General features: G+C 34.0%; 1 protein-coding gene across 4 annotated transcripts; it reads left to right on the top strand.

Moving 5' to 3' along the window:
* The first annotated feature begins 8,801 nt into the window (after nucleotides 1-8,801).
* LOC106796208 (structural maintenance of chromosomes protein 4) lies at nucleotides 8,802-16,828 on the top strand. Of its 4 annotated transcripts, none has more exons than XR_005888880.1 (7): nucleotides 8,802-8,959; nucleotides 9,050-9,120; nucleotides 10,043-10,146; nucleotides 14,124-14,486; nucleotides 15,212-15,271; nucleotides 15,509-15,571; nucleotides 16,011-16,827. XR_005888880.1 is itself a non-coding variant. In XM_014767812.3 (6 exons), the coding sequence occupies exons 1-4, from the start codon at nucleotides 13,899-13,901 to the stop codon at nucleotides 15,229-15,231; spliced, it is 390 nt and encodes a 129-aa protein (XP_014623298.2). In that variant the 5' UTR covers nucleotides 13,671-13,898; the 3' UTR covers nucleotides 15,232-15,271; nucleotides 15,509-15,571; nucleotides 16,011-16,828. The 4 variants fall into 4 exon arrangements, 1 of the variants encoding a protein (XP_014623298.2); XR_005888879.1 differs by lacking the exon at nucleotides 9,050-9,120 and adding an exon at nucleotides 14,812-14,845 and having other exon boundaries at nucleotides 16,011-16,826; XR_005888878.1 differs by lacking the exon at nucleotides 9,050-9,120 and having other exon boundaries at nucleotides 16,011-16,826.
* The last annotated feature ends 830 nt before the right edge of the window (nucleotides 16,829-17,658 follow it).

Here is a 17,658-nt window from a genome sequence, read left to right as displayed (position 1 = left end):
GATGCACAACAGCCATGCCAACACAATTGGAGCAAAAAGGAATCCCACCCTATGTGTACCATAGTGTTGCAGTGCAAACAAACACAATATAAAAATAAGCAATTGATGGGAATGACAACATCTGCAAATGCAGATCAATTGGTTCAAAAATAGAAACAATGAAGCTAAGAAATCGTGCAAACTAAGCATTTCAACTAATATGATAAGCTATCAAACAAACTATTTTTCCATTTAATTGGAATTGAAAGATAGAAAATGCCATAAGTGAAACTTACACTGCTGGTGTTTCTTGGATATAGATACCTCAAGACCAGTTATTGCCGAGAAAACTACACAAATGGATGTGCTAGTCAACAAATTGATGAGATATTATTTGAAAAAAAAACATGGTTAACATTAATCTCTTCATTGGTCTCTGAATGGTCAATATCTTCAACAAATATGCTTGTGTAAACATACAAAGGAGAAATACTCAAGTCCCCATATCATCACTGGATAGGTTAAGCTAAAGTTGATCAAAATGATGGTATTATTTAGAGCTTTATTATCAGTGGATTCTTATTCCTTTCAGTTCTCACTTTGGTCATATTTATAATCAGGTTTCCAAGTCATAGTCAGAGGGGAGAATTTCTTTACAAGAATATATCACTTCTTTGAAGTCTACTGTAGGACTTGGTTTTCTTGTGGAAGCTATAGGTATTGGTAAGGGGAAAGAAGATGTTACCTGCCCAATTGTGGAACATGTGAAGAAAACCCAAGTGTTTTCAATACAAACTAGCAAATCTTGGTCTTCTATTGGACCTAGTGATATAATCAAACATTTGACCCGGGGATAACAATTTGTGCAAAGCCAAAAGTATCTAATGATATGTTCTAGGAAGCTATTTGACCCCGCTTACTGGCAAAAGGTTGGCACTCGGAGAAACTAAAGAATCAAGGCTCTTTGAGCTCCAAAATTTTTGTGTCCTTTCTTTTCCTTGGTGTTAAAAAGTTTTGAAGAAGAAAATTTGTGAAAGGTGATCATTACTTTGATTTTGTCAGTGATGTCTTGAGCAAAGTGATAGCTGAACCAAATTTTCTTAAGCTTGAAGTCGTATAAATTAAAGTTGGTGGCAATAATTAGGAAGATGCAGAAACAGGATCCAACAAGGATGTTCAACTTGATAACCATCACCATCATTACCTCAAACACCGAGCTTCTACTAACAATGGAGACCATATGAAGTGTGTAGTTTTTTATACTAGTTTGGTGCACAAAGGGAAGTCATGTAATTTAAGGGAATTGAAATCTTTACCTGGCAATTCGGTAGGTAAAGTTGATGTACATGCTGTTGATATAGCATGTAATAAAGGGAATAGGCATATTAGTAAAACAAAGCACAGGAAAGGTAAGCTTGATGACATTTCACCAAGTAGGACAAAAACTGCTAAGATATATAGCAAAAAGAATAGTAGTAATGCTGACTTCCAAAAAGCTAAACACAATAGAAATGCTACTGGACAAAAAGAAGTGAATGCTAACCCTGATGATGCAAACAAGACGATGGAATACCATGAAAATCAGAAGACCTATGTGCCTCATGGCAATCAACCAAAGAGAATCAATTCAGTCAAAGAGAAACATCAGGTCATTCAGTTGTCACAATTCCTCCCATCAAACGACAAAGACTCACTGTTTAGTCATCTTGAGTTCCATAAAATGCCAACAAGAAAGCTGGTAATCCACTTAGTCATCAGCAGGATGTGACTCTAATTTCCTCTTTGGCTGAAGTAAGTGTGGAATTCTTATGACTGAAATAAACCAGCAACAATACACACAATAGAGCACTAGTGACATAAGGCAACAAGCAGACAAGGAGCTAGATACGAATTAGAGGCCTAAAAGGAAAATTACCAAGCCTCAGCATCTCAAGGATTTTGAATGAACTATCCTAGCAGAAGGGTGCTGAGTTGGCAATATCTTAGTGGCTATAGAATTAGTGCATGTCTTCCATTTATATCTTTCTGTTATAATCTGCTCCTTGTTATTCCTCTAAGGCCAGTGGTGCCATTCTTGTTAGAATTTTATTAGAATCCTTATCACTATCAATAGTTGTAGTGCTTATAAAAGAAATGATATATTGTGAGGAAAGCAGCAAAAAATAAAACTCATTTTCCTTTCTCACCTTTCTTTGGAGGGACCTAGACCTCGAATGCTAAGGGCTATTTTCCTGAACCTTTCATGTTTTTAATTTGTGCTCATAACATGAATTGAAAAAAGAAGGGAAAAATTTCAATAAAGTTTCTCTTGATAAGGGTATTTCTTGTAAAAAAGTTGATAAATATGAATCATAACATTCCATCAACTTCAATGCACCTTAGGTTCCACTGAAGTTTGAAGATGGTGAAATGATGGCAATGGCAGAGAAGGATGAGTAGGGCCTAAAGCTAGATGATACAATTCCAAGGAGGAAGAGCACAAGAAATAGACCATTGATAGTTAGAGCGTTCGAATCTTTTGCAAATGAATTCTTGCTTGCACAAAAGAAATAGAAAAGAAAAGACACCCTGACAGTTAAAGACCCATTTAGTGCTTGCAGCCACAAGGGTCGCACCTAGGGTCAAAAGAATGTTGCATAGTCATAGCTCAGGTCATGGGACTCCAGATCCAATAGTAAAATAGCCTTTGAATGAAAGATTCTAGTGTTAATGAAAGTATTGCAAGCCTTTAGATTATATTAAATCGTAGTGGTTTATTTATTCTAGGAATTTCAGAAGTCACCAGTCATGGTGAGATTTGACTTTGGAAACTTATGCTTCTCCCATCTAACTTTGGAAACTTATTCTAGGAATGTCAGAAGTCACCTGTCATGGTGAGATTTGAAGTTAACAGACATAATGTAAAAAAATTTGCCAAGTGGGAAATTTGATGAGTTTAAGGTTTTTTATTTTCTGGTAATTGTAAGTTTCATGAAACGTGCTCGGAAGTACATAGCTATCATGATTTCAAAGAACAAATTAGAGGCCTGTTGAAAACATACCTTGCTTGTTAGCTTGTTGTGTATATTTTAATGTTAAGAAATCCCACTCTTTCTTTCTCTTTTTGTTTTGTTTATTCGTGTTCAAGCAACCTAGAAAAGCCATGCATGTTTCTAAATGTTTTATTTTATTTCAGCTATTCAACCATTATTTTTACTTCTCATTTAGCCATGTCTATGATCTTAAACATATCATCAAATTACAATTTAGAGAGCAGTACTAACAACCTATAAATATAAAAGTGATTGTGGATTGATGGTCCAACAAAGTCCAATATGAGAATCTAATTGTTTTATTCAAGGGTGAACTTGACATTATATATGTAACTTGTTTTTGATTTGATGCCTCATATATCATTATGAGAACCATTACTAGTAAACAAGGCTGTAAGTTTTCTATTAAGCATTTTCTACAAGGAGATAAATGGATTTTTGCATGAGTTGCCCCATTTAAGTCTGAATTTTGACATCTCAGACAATTTGTACATAATCATATATATTTATAAATCGTGATTCATGAATGATTGATTAGTTTATAATTTATTATAGACCATGATAATCAACAGTTGAAACAACACAAAATAGAATGACACCCAAACACATTACCAATTTACATTGCTATTTTGTATACACCCTAATTTTTTGTAAAATCCATGCAAACAATTGTAATCATATAAAAAAAAGTGAAACAAACAAGGGTAAACTTCAAACAGCCAACAAATTCATAACCATGTTGCAAACTATAGACAGAATGAAAGCTATAACAAATGAGGAGATGGGTACTTACTGTACGACGGTTGGAGGCAGTTGGAAGCAATAGACGGAATGCACTAGGTGTCACGGTGGGACGCGCAAGAGTGAGATAGAGAATATTCACCTTGCTTCCCTCTTGATGCAACAATTATCAATGCAAGTTAATATATTAATTGTATTAAACTTCACAGTTTCATTTCATGTATATAAATAAACTCGTGAGAGTGACTTTCGAGAGAGTTCTGAGTTGTCAAGCCAGATATGGTCCTGCTTATTATTTGTTACTGAGGGATATAATAATATTGGTTGTCATGCATACATGCACAGGGATTATCAATATTGAAACTTGAAGCCAATCTTAATAATTTGTTATTCCCCCTTGGTTCAAACATCAAATTGCATGTGTATATAGGTAAGAGAAACCAAACTAGTTTGAAATGCAAACAAACAAAATTTAATTAACAATGTTCACTCTACTATCAAAATAATTGCAGAATCTAAGGTACAATTGTACCACAAGATATAACTTATAAATACACATGACTTGCAAGTACCAAGTACAAACTATTGAAATCCATGAAGAGTTGGTAGTGTATATTAACTTGATAACCTCAGGCTCAAACAGATTTTGAAAATACAAATTAGAACTTTATTCTCTATGAAACCAAATTTTGTGTTGTACGTTAGATTATATATGGTCAGTATAAAATAGAAATTCCAGAATTTTTATGATACCTTGTATATGGTTAACACTTAACAATATTAGATAATGGTTGATCCTTGTGTTCTACATTACAACTTTGATCTCTATGAAACCAAATTTCATGGCTTTGATTTTGACCAAAAGTAGACAAATTAATTTAGGATTTTCTTTTATCATAGAGTTCTCATAGAAATAGTGTTGTTGCTAACTACTGAGGAAAGAAAAAAGACAATGTATATACTAACTATGTATGTAGTCACGTACACTAACACATGTAGTTATTCAATTTTTTTATAGTTTTATGACTTGATGACCTTTGAGTAAGATATTTCTTCTTAATTACTTTTTTTTAATCTATAACTCAAATTCAACATATTACTAAAGCTATAAATGAAGGGTAATTAAGATCAAATGATTGTTTTGCACAATTGTAAGATGTTGATCTAGTAATGGTTAGGATTTGCTTTCTTCTGTAGTTCAAAGCACAAAGAGATTAACATAGTCCTGTGGGGTGGCATCATATATCAAACTTGGATCAAGTGCTTTGTTGGGGTTCCAGACAGCAACTTGTAGCCACTAGATAACATCACATTGGTGCCAATTCTAGTTGTCGGTTCTGTAGGAACATAAGCAACAAGAACATTAGAGCCAGGTGCCATTATGTGAGGCTTCAAGACCCAATGATAACTTGTTGAAGGACCTCTTGATGAGTTAAAGTTAACAGCTGGTGCCAGCTTAACTCCAACAAATTTTTGTTGAAATTTGATGGTGGCTATTGGCTTCTTATTGCTTTTTGCATACTTGATCACAGATGGTGTATCCTTTGTACTGAGTTAGACAATAGTTGGAGAGCCCACACTTCCTATTTCATTTAATAAAGGAGAATTATAGGTAAGCATTGCCCCTAACAAACTAGCTTTATTAACCAACCTAATTTTCCTAAACAACAACTTAGGGTTTGGCTCTGAATCACATATAATGATCCCTTTTGTGGCCACTTTGGATAACAAGTATACTGAATTACATGTTGATATAATCCCTTTTGTGACCTTGTTAAAAGTTGACAAACCATTTTAAAAGTTTTGTTTAAGAATCTTTCACTTAGGCTAAGTTCCAGTTAAGTTTGAGCATTGAGGTATACAAAATTTATTTACTACAAACAAAGCTACGAAGCCTACAATGACAAAATGTAGGGTCTTTGCATGAGAAAGACAATACTTCCCTTTATCTTCAACCTATGTATATCAATCATGGACCCTTGATTTTCTTTTTTCTTAGGGTTGTTATACTTGCAACTAAATAATTTCTAAATTTTAACTAACGTGCTTGCTATATTTCTTTTTGTTTTATTTGTATCATTTCTTCTATTTAAATAGCTATTTCCTCTTATATCCTCAGACTTTGGCACTAGACCACCGTTATTCAATGCAAATCCACGAGGCTTTAATCTTTGGGAATCTTTTATTTCAAGGGTAAAATGCTTTTCACTGTTTTTACAATTTATATCCAGATCATGTATTTGATTACATTTCAATAAAAAATAGCTTTGGCTCTGAACAATCTTAACAGGACAAACTCATATGCGTGAAGTTTCATATTTGGATGATTACATTTACTTATTGAAATATGGTTTAGACTTATTGTTTTCATCCAAAAAATTTAATTTATCCAAAAAAAACTGGTATTAGCTATTGTGTATGTATACTTGTGTCTTTATGGATAGAACATAATAGTAGAAGGTGAAGGTTTCGAAGGTAGCTGTCAATTGTCATCCAACCACTGCAGTCGTCTACTACTGCTTTGGTTCATGAAAAATAAAATCCTTTTTTGTCAAATCATTTTTCTTCTATTATTTGGCATGTATAACCTGTTAGAGTTTTATTGGAGAGTGGCATTTACTAACATGATATGGAGTTAATTTCTTTTAGAGTTTTAATTACATCAGATTCTTAGAAGAAATAATTGCTAGCTGGATCAGCACAATCATAGATTCTCCAATTAATTAATGCAACGAGTAAAAATATTTACTTGCTATATATAGAACAGTAAAAGGTTGATATACGCAAACAAAAATTAAAAGGGTCTACTTAGGTTAACTGAATTGATTAATTTGTAAAACATGAATTATATGTCTACAAGTTTGATCTCTTACATTTCACTCCTCACTTCAATTGGTCTGCCCACCTTTGTTTTGAGTGCCAATAGGACATTTTGTTCATACAGAAGTTCCCAAAATAGGAAAAAGAATCTATACCATTGTGTTGTCACTATTAACTTATGAGGAGACGAAATTTGGCACCCATGGTTGGATTGCAAGATAATCATCAAAGATCACATATAAGTGGGACTGTGAGGATTAGGCTTTCATCATGGTGATTCTAGAAGTGGGACTGTGAGGATTAGGCTTGTGGTGACTAATAAGGAAGACTTGAAGAGGATGTTGATAGATAGGAATGACAATGATCCTCAGCAGACTTTGTTGGAGTAGTTACTAAGCGATATGGTGTTGAGAGACTGTTATGACAGAAATAAACCAACAACAATGCACACAGTAGGGCACAAGTAATGTAAGGCAAAAAAGTAGACAAGTGCTAGATATGAATCAGAGACCTAAAAGGAAAATCACTAAGCCTCGGCACCTCAAGGATTTTCTATGAACAATCCTAGCAGAAGGTGCATAAACTTGTTTTAAACCTCCCCCTTATAGGTCACCCCCACATAAATAAAATTTACAATATTCTATTCCATGGCCGACATCCACGACATTCATTCCTCCAATAGGTTTCGATGTTGTTTTTATTCAATCACATGCATTGTACAAAGCTAAGATGCCAATAGTATATTCAAAAAAGGGATTTCTACTTAAACTAAGTAAATTTAGGGTTTAAACAAACACAAATTCACAATGTCAACAAATTGATAATATGATAAACACCAGGCGTGTATGAATGAAAGCTATAAAAAATGAGGGAGCACGAATAACAAACACAAATTAAATTTAGGAGCATGAAGACAATATTGGTTCTTACTGCACAACGGCCAGAGGCAGTTGGCTGTTGAGACTGAGTAAGATAGACAATGACAATGACGAATGGCAACGGAGCTTGCGGCATAATTCGGAGGTCACGACAAAGTGAAGGAGGTGACAACGGAGCTTGTGGCAACCTTCGGAGGTCACCAGAAGATGCCTATACGTTCAAGAGAAGTCGTAGTAGTCATCTTAGAAAGTGAAAAATTGAATTAAAATATGATGACTTCAAAGACGGTTCTAGCTAAAACCGTAGTAGTCAGGTTAGGAACAAAGACTGTTTTTATAAAACTGTCTTTGTAACATTAACATCTACTGCGATTTTATAAAAATCACCGTTAATGCCTTCAAAAAGTTTATTTAAATTTCAAAAATGCAACCACATGTTTTATTACATCAGTTTTTTGATAGCCGATGTAAATTTGATGATGTTGAATCATCATTTTGTAATAGTGCAACTTGAAATGATCATTGGGGGGTGAATCCACGAAATTGCCTATGAACTACGAGAAGTAAACTTAAAAGTAAGAAAATTCGTTTATTGAAGACTCATTCGAATCGCATCAGTTTGCCTCAGAATTCATTGAACAATATCAGCAGAGTGGTTATTCACATTTTCGAAAATCAAAATATTCCTAGAATACCATAAACTATCCAGGATTACCACAGAGAATAGACCAAGGTCATTCATCCACTATACCATCTACACTCAAATTATGGAGCAGCCAATCATTAATATCAAGATTGAAAAAATTTGCTTGAGCATTCATAGGCATCATGATTTGCCAACTGCTCTTGCAAAGTAGTACTTTCGCAACATGTGATCAATACTTTCCACATCACTTTGGTATCTGACACGAGGCATATGAAAATAAGTGTCTAGAGTACCTGAAAGCATTTGTTAGCAAGGCATTCCAAGCAATTTTTCAAAGAAATAGCCTCAACTGTTGAGGACCCTTCCAACGCCAAATACATCTAAACAACTCCAAAGGTTGTTGATCAATTATATTCATAACACTAGCATACGCACTTGTCATCAGGGACGGATGTATACATATGAGTGTACAGGCAGATGCCCCACTAACTTTCCAAGTTTTGTTATATAGTATACATACAAAATATTAAAGTGCCCATAGCCCCCTACATATTATATTAATTCCAATTGATTGTCTATCAAATATAATATTATATTATACTTAAAGATAAGCCACATGCCCGGTGCCCAAGGTCCAGCTTTCTAGCTCTCACAATATACATTATTGTAAAAGAAAATATTAAAAATCAAAACTTTAATAAGGGAAACTTCTTGTATACGCTTTCTTAGGTTTCCGTTCGGCTTTCGTCTTTCGACCTTCCGCAGTTGGCAGTTTCGTTTCTTTCTTTCTCCAATACATATTACCTTTGTGTGAGTCACTTTATGGAAGACGGGAAGAGAGAAAAAGTTGTTGCATTGGAGTTGTAAGTGATTTTTTTCTTGTGAATATTACATTTATTATTGTCAAATATATTGAGCTTCATACTTTCTTTTTCTTTTCAAAAAATCTAAAGTCTGAAATCAAGTTGAATCTGTGAAAGAGAAGAAATTTAGAGGAAAAAAAGTTTGTTTTGATCTTTTGAAGGTTAGTTATTTGAACTTACTGGTTATTTTCTCATGACATTTAGATTTTGTTAACATAATATTTTGTTATTTTGGGAATATAAAAATTTATTTGTGTTGTTTGTATTTTTGTATTAGTTAGATTATTTCAAAGTTATTTGTTTTTGCTTTTTATTGTGATATTACCAAACCATATCTTCTTTAGAGAAATCTTATTCTTCTCAAGCATTAGATGAATGTAAAAGTAGTGAATTGGATCCTTCTATGGGAAAAAGAATTTTGGAATTTGATTTGGAAAAACTTCCTAATGATCCTGGTTTAAGGCCAAAAATTTCAGATTATCATCCAAGTGATAGACATGAAATTAGGAGATATTATTTGCAAAAGGTCCTTGTCAACCAAAAGAGATTAACTTTCCACAAAAAAAATTTAGGGATACTTTTCGTAAGTTGAATTTGGATTGGTATTCAAATATGGAAATTGGTTGGAATATAGTCAAAAGGAGGATGTGGCATATTGCTTATGTTATCTTATGAGATCACATGTTGGAGAGCATAAGGGTAGTGGTGACGCATTTATAACAATAGGTTTTACAAATTGGAAAAAGAGTGGCAAATTTCAACACTACTAGAAAAAAAGCATTTTACGACAGTGGTTTTACGTCGGTTATATAAAGACCGATGTAATAAGGAAAGTGGTGGCCATTTTGTAAATAGTTGTAACTTTTTAAAAGCGGTTTCCTCAAAAACGACTTTAAATATGCTTTAGTACATCGTTTTTTCAAAACCGCCTTTGAAAACATTGTGTTTCCACTTTTTGTTGCTGACGTGGCACGTTTTAATTGGGCGAAAGCTTGGACAACCCTAGATCAATAAAAAAACTGTGAGATTCTCATTGTCGTTCACTCTTTTATTTTTCTGGTTTTGATAGTGATCTGTTTGCAGAATGACATTGCTTTTGGGGCTCACGAAGATCTACAGCATACGTTTTCATACCTGCTGCAGGATCTAAATTTCATTGATCATACGAGTGACATTGGATGGAAAGAGTGAGTCTTTTTTTTTATGATGGTGTTGTTTTGATTTTGATTTTGATTTTGTGTGTGGGTTTTGTTTTGGTGATTTATGTGATTGGGTTTTTGTGATGGTTAGTGATCGAGGCCGTACCCGAATCAAATAAACATGAAAATGCAGTAATTAGGAAGTGATCCTAGGTCGTTTCCCAACGAGCAATGATAAACCAAATGTTCATAATATACTTGCAGTAACAGTAACGATTGGGGGGTTTGTTTTGCGATTTAAGGAACAGAACAAGTAAACTGGAATACGAATCTAGTAATATTAAAAATGGGTTGTTTCCTCTGATTCAGAAGCCATTCTCTTATCCTGGGTTATGGAGAATTCGTCCCTAACAGTTAACCACTTAATCCAACCCTATTTCAATTTACTAAGCAAAAAACAACTTAGGGTTGTCAATACGTGATTAGGCACCACATACACCAGTTAGCCCTTCGTCCATTAAGCATGAACGCAAGTTAGGCTCAGAGGAAATTAATCGAACACGAAGCGTGCATTGATTAATGTTCACGAATTTAGGTTAACTGGTGATGCAATCCTACTCCGTAAGGGCATTGGGTAAAAGACTCCAAGTAGATTGGGCTAGAGATCCAAGGGAAGGCCCTAGGGTTCTCATGAGCCTTAGGGTAGATTTCGAGCCCATGGGCTAAGTATGAGCCTGCTTATCTTTGTAAATATTAGAATAGATTTTTCCTTCATCTGGGCCTTGTATTTTGGCCATTCTAGTAGTATAGGGTTTTAACCTTGTATTTCGGGGCATTTTGAGTAGTCTTTGTAGTAAGGACTTTTTTCTTGTATTTTCATGTTTTTTGTCATGGGGGTGAGCTTAGCTATTATAGGGTGTGTATAGCTAAACTCTAGCTTCTCATCTCAAGGAGGTGAGCTTAGCTATTAGAGAGGTATGTGTAGCTAAGCTCTAGCTTCTTTAGGAATCTTCTTAAGGAAGTTTCTCAAGGAGGTGAGCTTAGTTATGAGACGGGTGTGTGTAGCTAAGCTCTAGCTTCTCAAGGAAGTTTTCTCAAAGAAGCTTCTCAAGGAAGTTTTCTCAAGAAAGCTTCTCAAGGAAGCTACCTAGTCTACAAATAGAAGCATGTGTAACACTTGTTGTAACTTTGATGAATGAGAGTCTTGTGAGACATACTTCAAAGTTCCACTTCTCTCCCTCTTTTATTCCTTCAATTTCGTGCTGCCCCCTCTCTTTTTCTCTCCCTCTTTCTTTTCCTCCATTGAAGCATCCTACCAAGCTTCTTATCCAAGGCTCATCTTGGTGGTGAAGCTCCTTCTTCCATGGCTTATTCCTTAATGGATGGCGCCTCCTCTCACCTCTTTTCCTTTGTCTTCTGCTGCATCTCCATGGTGGAAAATCACCATTAAAGGATCCCATTGAAGCTCAAAGATCCAGCCTCCATAGAAGCCCCACAAGCAAGCTTCCATCAACTGGTGAAGGGAAAACTGCTAGGGAACCATATTATAAACGAAACCTCAAAGAGAGTTGGGCTTCGTCCTCAAAAGGAAACAACACCAGAATATTTAGCCTTCCATAGATTCAAACAAAAAACGTAAATGAAACATGAAGCAGAAGCGTAAATAAACAGAAACGTAAATGAGACAGAAACGAAAATGAAAACAGAAACGTAAATGAAAGTAGAAGAAGAAACAAGAACGAAATTGTAATTAGAAGCAGGAAATGGAAAATTGCATTACGTGAACAGTAGCATTTAAGCAGAAAAACGTAAAACCCTAAACAAAGCTTTGAATAATGAATGGCATAACATAAGAGCCTTGCACAAATCCCAAGGCTGCTATTTAAAAAAAGTCACTCAAAGTCATTGGGCCCTATTACAATACTCTGGCCCAAAACGAAATAAACACTGAACCACATAAAATAAAATTGCGAAATTTCCTAATTAGAAATTAACTAAGGTAAGCGCTGCTTTATTTGCCCTCTTCAAGTCCACGACCAAAATCCGGATTAAGCCCAATGTTTCATTAATTCCTGAAATTAGATTTAAAACATCAAATTAGCTAAATGAGCCCAAATAATAAAACTACCTAATTAATTGACAATTAAGACCAATCAGTAATTAAAATGGTGCAAAAAGGGTTTAGAAAATAGAAGAAAATGATGGCACATCAGTTAGTCATCAGTGTGCGAGGCCGATCATCGTTGATCCGGGTTTGTATATGAATAAGAAGCAAGATGTATTTTGGATTACGCAGAGGAGGAGTAGGCCAACGGCTTTCAAGCTTTTCACAGGTGAAGATCCTTTTCTTGTCTGTTAATATTGCTTTTGGGTTCCTTTCTTTTTAGGGGAAGGAAATAAAGTTTGTTTCCCATTTTTACTTTTGGTTTTATGTGGTTCAGTGGGAAGGTATTCTATTTTTGTATAGAGGTTTTTGTTAATTTTGGCAAGGTATGAATCATGGCTTGCACAGGGCTTTCTTTATTAAAAGGAAGCTTTATGTGAAGAGATTGTAAGAAAATTAAGGTTTTGAAGAGATTGTATGCACCATGACTGATTCTGGGCGTTTCGTGATTTCTCTAATTGTTAGTTTCAATTGTAATGTTTTTTTTATTCTTAATGCATGACTTAGCTGGAAATGTACTTTATCTGGACACTATGGGTAAAACCTGTGTGAGGTAATGATGCAATCCTACCCCCCAAGGGCATTGGATAGAAGACTCCAAGAAGATTGGGCCAAAAATGCAAGAGAAGGCCCTAGGGTTCCCATGAGCCTTAGGGTAGATTTCGGGCCCATGGGCTAAGTACGAGCCCACTTATCTTTGTACATATTAGAATAAGGTTTCATTAATTTTGGGTCTTGTATTTTGGGCTCCATAATGTAGGTAGGGTACCCTAGAAATATAGGATTTTTCAGCCCTTGTATTTTAGGGCACCTAGACTAGTTTTTGTATTAGGGGTAGTTTTGTAATTTCACATGCACAAAGTGGATATTTGATGTGTGTGGTTGGAAATAAATTTAATTGAATTGGTAGAAGCCCAATCCAATTAAATTTTAGAGGGGGAGGTGAGCATTTGCTTACTACACCCCATTGCCACATCATATAGTCACACTTTGTGCATGTCCTTCATGCTTTGCATGCCTCATGACACCTAGGCACACTTAGTGGAGAATCTTGGAATTGATCTTTGATTAGTGGGCTGAACCATAACTAAAATTCACTAATCATAATTAGTGAAATTTTGGCTCCACAAATTCAATTTCAAATTCAAGTGAAATTTGAATTTCCCTCCAATTTTGTGTGACACTTAGGCTATAAATAGAAGTCATGTGTGTGGATTTTTTTGAACTTTGATCATTTGAATATTAACTTCAGATTTCAGAGCTCTTTTAGAGTACAAAATTTCGTGCTCTTCTCTCCCTCTCCCTTCATTCATATCCTTCTTCTTCCAAGCTCTTATCCATGACCTCCTATGGTGGTGAGCTTCTTCTAGACTCATCTTCTCCTTGAAGTGGCGTCTCCTCTCTCTCTTCCTTCTCCATTTTTCTGCCATTCATCTTCCAGGGAGCAAAGGAATCCATTGATGAAGAAGATCTTAAGCCTACAAGCTCCAATGGAGCTTACATCATGAACGCATTGATGTCAACTATTAATTTTCTATAATTGACACTCGCCCAACTATTAATTTTGCTTTTTGGATTTCAATGGGTAATTTTTTTTCTTTATTTGGTGAATTTGAATTCTTGCCACACGAAGAACATGGTGGTATCTTATTCCAGGGATAAAATCCAAGATAGTAAACAAACTCTCAAAGAGCTTGAAACTACGCACAACAACTATATGAAAAGACAAGAGGTTTGGATGACACGGGTTTTCAAAATGAATCAGTTTGCATGATTATATTGCTGGTCATATTATTCTTAATGATAAGCTTTTGAGGAAGTAATCTAGTCATTATTTTTTTCTTTCATTTTCATAAAATAGGAGTTAGATAATGATATGCGGAAGTGCAAGGAAGAGTTCAAAGAGTTTGAGAGGCAGGATGTGAAGTATCGAGAGGATTTTAAGCACGTGAATCAGAAGATCAAAAAGCTTGAGGATAAAGTAGAAAAGGAAGAGGGAAGTCATAGTTTATGGCAACTGAAAGTAAAAGTATGTGTTAATGAGACATCTTATCCTTTTGTTTATACTTTCTATATCAGGATTCATCAAAAATTGAAGCCCTTATAAAAGAGGGTGAGGAATCAACTGTTCTGATACCAAAACTTAAGGACAATATCCCAAAATTGCAAAAGTTGTTGCTTGATGAGGAGAAGGTCTTAGAAGAAATCACAGAGAGTTCCAAAGGTGAAGTTTTTTCTTTTTTATATCCAACAATATATTAGAAGTTGCTTTTAATTAAATTTGCTTTGCTTAAGTGGTGATGCATCTCCAATCGTTATACCTTAGTCAAAACCTCTTTAAAAAAATTTTGATACTTAAGCTGTTAAGCATTCTTCCTTGCAGTTGCAACTTTTCATTTTCTATTCTATTTTACCATTGAAGTGCTTAGTCAATTTAGGCTCCTTATTCTAATAGCAGATAATCATGACTAATATGCCTGTGTGAGGTAAGTGTAAATTCACAACTTCAACGATTATAATTTTAATTGTTATTATTAATTATTCTTCAGATTTGGGATTGAAGGTGGTCACTGTTTAGTTGAGGTACAGTGGATCATTAAAGTAGATATATTCATTGGATTGTTATCAATATAAAGCACACTTATTAGTTGAAAGAATATCTCTTAAGTTGCAAAGAATGTTATTAAATATAAAATTCTCTAAAAAAATACTTAAGTTATTTAGTTCTGTAAGTATATTTGAAATAAATTTAAATTTATCATATTGTTGACTAAAATTAACACTTTAATTATTCTTTACAGAAAAATATTAATAAATGTCCTAATGACACTAATTAAATTATTAAAAATTAAAAGTAATTTTTTTTATTAAAATATGCAAAATTACATACTTATCTACTTATTTTTTTGCTATCACTAGCAGCTAAGATTTTTGTTACTTTCATTTCAGGTGGGCAAGGGGAATGCTGAAATAGCTCTTTCTTTGGTTGGTTATGAAGAAGAATTGCAGGTGTGCCTTTTTGAATTTCAATTTTTATAATAATGCAATGGTATCTTATGCATGGGTACTGAAAGCATTTTCCAAACCAATTGAAAATTCTAATATTCTTCTCCAGTTTTGATTTGCATTTTATCTTGCTGTCTATCTGTCTTGACCAGCTCTCTGGAAATTTTGGTTCTCAGATTTTAGGTTTCATTTTACTTTAGACTACACTCTCTTCTAACTAAATTTTATATTTGTTCCTAGAGTGCAATGGAATATGTATTTGGTTCAACCTTTGTCTGCAAAGCTATTGATGCTGCAAAGGAGGTAATGAGTGATGCCCCTTTTTTTTCTATTTATTTACATGAAACATTAATTTTATAATGTGGGATAAATCCTCAACTGATATTATGTCATCCACATTTTGTATTTTAGATCTGCATTGTGATTTTCATATGCATTTCTTTACTAATAATTCATAACTTAGGAGCTTGATGGTCTTTTCTATAAGTATTTGGCTACTGTATGCTCAGCTCTTAATGTTTTTTTTAACATACTATAATTTTCTTACTGTACATTTACGTAATGTTAAATAGAAATGCTTTTAAACTCTGGTGCACAATGTCTCTATTTAAGTAGTTGAGTCCTGTTTGTTTTCACTATGTGATACTTCATCTATTTTTTGGTTCTTACAATCATACTTGTCTATTCTAGCACATGATCATCTTGCTCAAATTGTCTTGCATTTTTGTTGGATGTCTAATAGGTGGCATTTAATCGGGAGATTCACACAACAAGTGTCACTCTTGAAGGAGATATATTTTAGCCAAGTGGTCTTCTGACTGGTGGAAGCCGCAAGTATGGTGCACTATCCGCAGTTTTTTTATAATAATTTTCTAGAAGCACTTAGAATTTAAAGTATGAACTAAAATTAATATTGTTACTATTATTATGGAGGAATAAGAGTTATAGTATAGAAGGGGAAATTATAAATTTCGCAAAAATAATAATAAAAAGTTCATTATTCTACATCGGTTGAGTGATAAACGATGTAGAAATCCTTCAAATTCTGCATCGGTTAACTTATAACCGATGTAGAAACCTTGTCATTATTACCCATTCTACATCGGTTGACTGATAACCGATGTAGAAACCCTATCATTCAACATCGGTTTCAACCTTAGAACCGATGTAGAAAGCTCACATTCTACATCGGTTAAGCTACACAACCGATGTAGAAAGGTCGCCTTTCAAAGACGGTTCTCCAACCAATGTCGATATTCAACGACACTTTGTTACCACCACGCGTCGTAACCGATGTAGAAAGGCCATTAGAACCGATGTAGAAGACCTTTTTTTTAGTAGTGCAAGTTCATGTTGGAGGTCCAAGAAGTTTTCAAAATCAAGCATTGGAAAGTTGTCAAGCTCTAATGAAACAAAATCAACATATTTATTTGCTGCCTCTTCCAGTGTTTATGTTTTATAGACCATGTAATATTCATGATCTGTTTTCAGATTTACTTGATCAGAAAAAAAAAATCCTATCACACCATGATGTGTTCTTAGACCACATTAATATATATAATTTATGTGGAAAAAAAAATTGTCATGCGAAAGTGAACTTTTAGTTTGTCTTGCATTTGCTTCTTTTTTTGCGGTTATGTGTTCATTGTCTGTTAACCTTTTTCGGTTTCTTTTGGACTGAAAGTGGTGAAAACATGCATGAGCTTTGTCTGATTCTAATTTACATTGCTACTGTTTATGTCTTTCTGTTCGTTTTGATGCCTACTACTGTTTCAGTTTTGCTCTTTTTTACACACGTTTGTATGTGGTTCGTTTTGGTCTTTGTGTTCGTTTGCATACAATATTTTTGAATTTATTTCCTATGTTTCTTTTATATAATTTAAATCAATTTCAAAATGTTTCCAACACAATCAACTCTTTTTACAAATTATCTTTATATTATATACAAACAGCACCTTGACTAATACCAACACAGAACCCTGACTATTAATATTTGTACCACTTACAGTAAAATACCCTACAAACCCGCAATATTTTATAATTTATTTCCTATGTTTGTTTTATATAATTTAAAATAATTTCAAAATGTTTCCGACACAATCAACTCTTTTTACAAACAATCTTTATGTTATATACAAACAGGATCCTGACTAATAGTATTTATGCCCACTAATTATGCAAATTCAGTCCCTCTTCACAATAAAATACATCTAATTTTAAAATTTTCCCTGCAAAACCATAATATTTTTAAATTAATTTCCTATATTTCTTTTATATAATTTAAATCAATTTCAAAATATTTCCAACACAATCAACTCTTTTTGTAAATTATCTTTATGTTATATACAAACAGCACACTGACTATTTATCTTATATACAAACAGCACCAT

The sequence above is a fragment of the Glycine max genome, chromosome 15 (assembly GCF_000004515.6).
Source record: "Glycine max cultivar Williams 82 chromosome 15, Glycine_max_v4.0, whole genome shotgun sequence".
Classification (NCBI taxonomy): Eukaryota; Viridiplantae; Streptophyta; class Magnoliopsida; order Fabales; family Fabaceae; genus Glycine; species Glycine max.
This window is presented reverse-complemented; position numbering and strand designations above follow the sequence as displayed.

Bases quoted from the DNA above. Each gene is read 5' to 3' on its own strand.
- LOC106796208 (XM_014767812.3), top strand. From the start codon at position 13,899: ATGGTGGTATCTTATTCCAGGGATAAAATCCAAGATAGTAAACAAACT. The intron at 14,253-14,341 runs GAAGAGGGAAGT...TTTCTATATCAG, and splicing joins TTGAGGATAAAGTAGAAAAG to GATTCATCAAAAATTGAAGC. The intron at 14,487-15,211 runs GTGAAGTTTTTT...CTTTCATTTCAG, and splicing joins AATCACAGAGAGTTCCAAAG to GTGGGCAAGGGGAATGCTGA.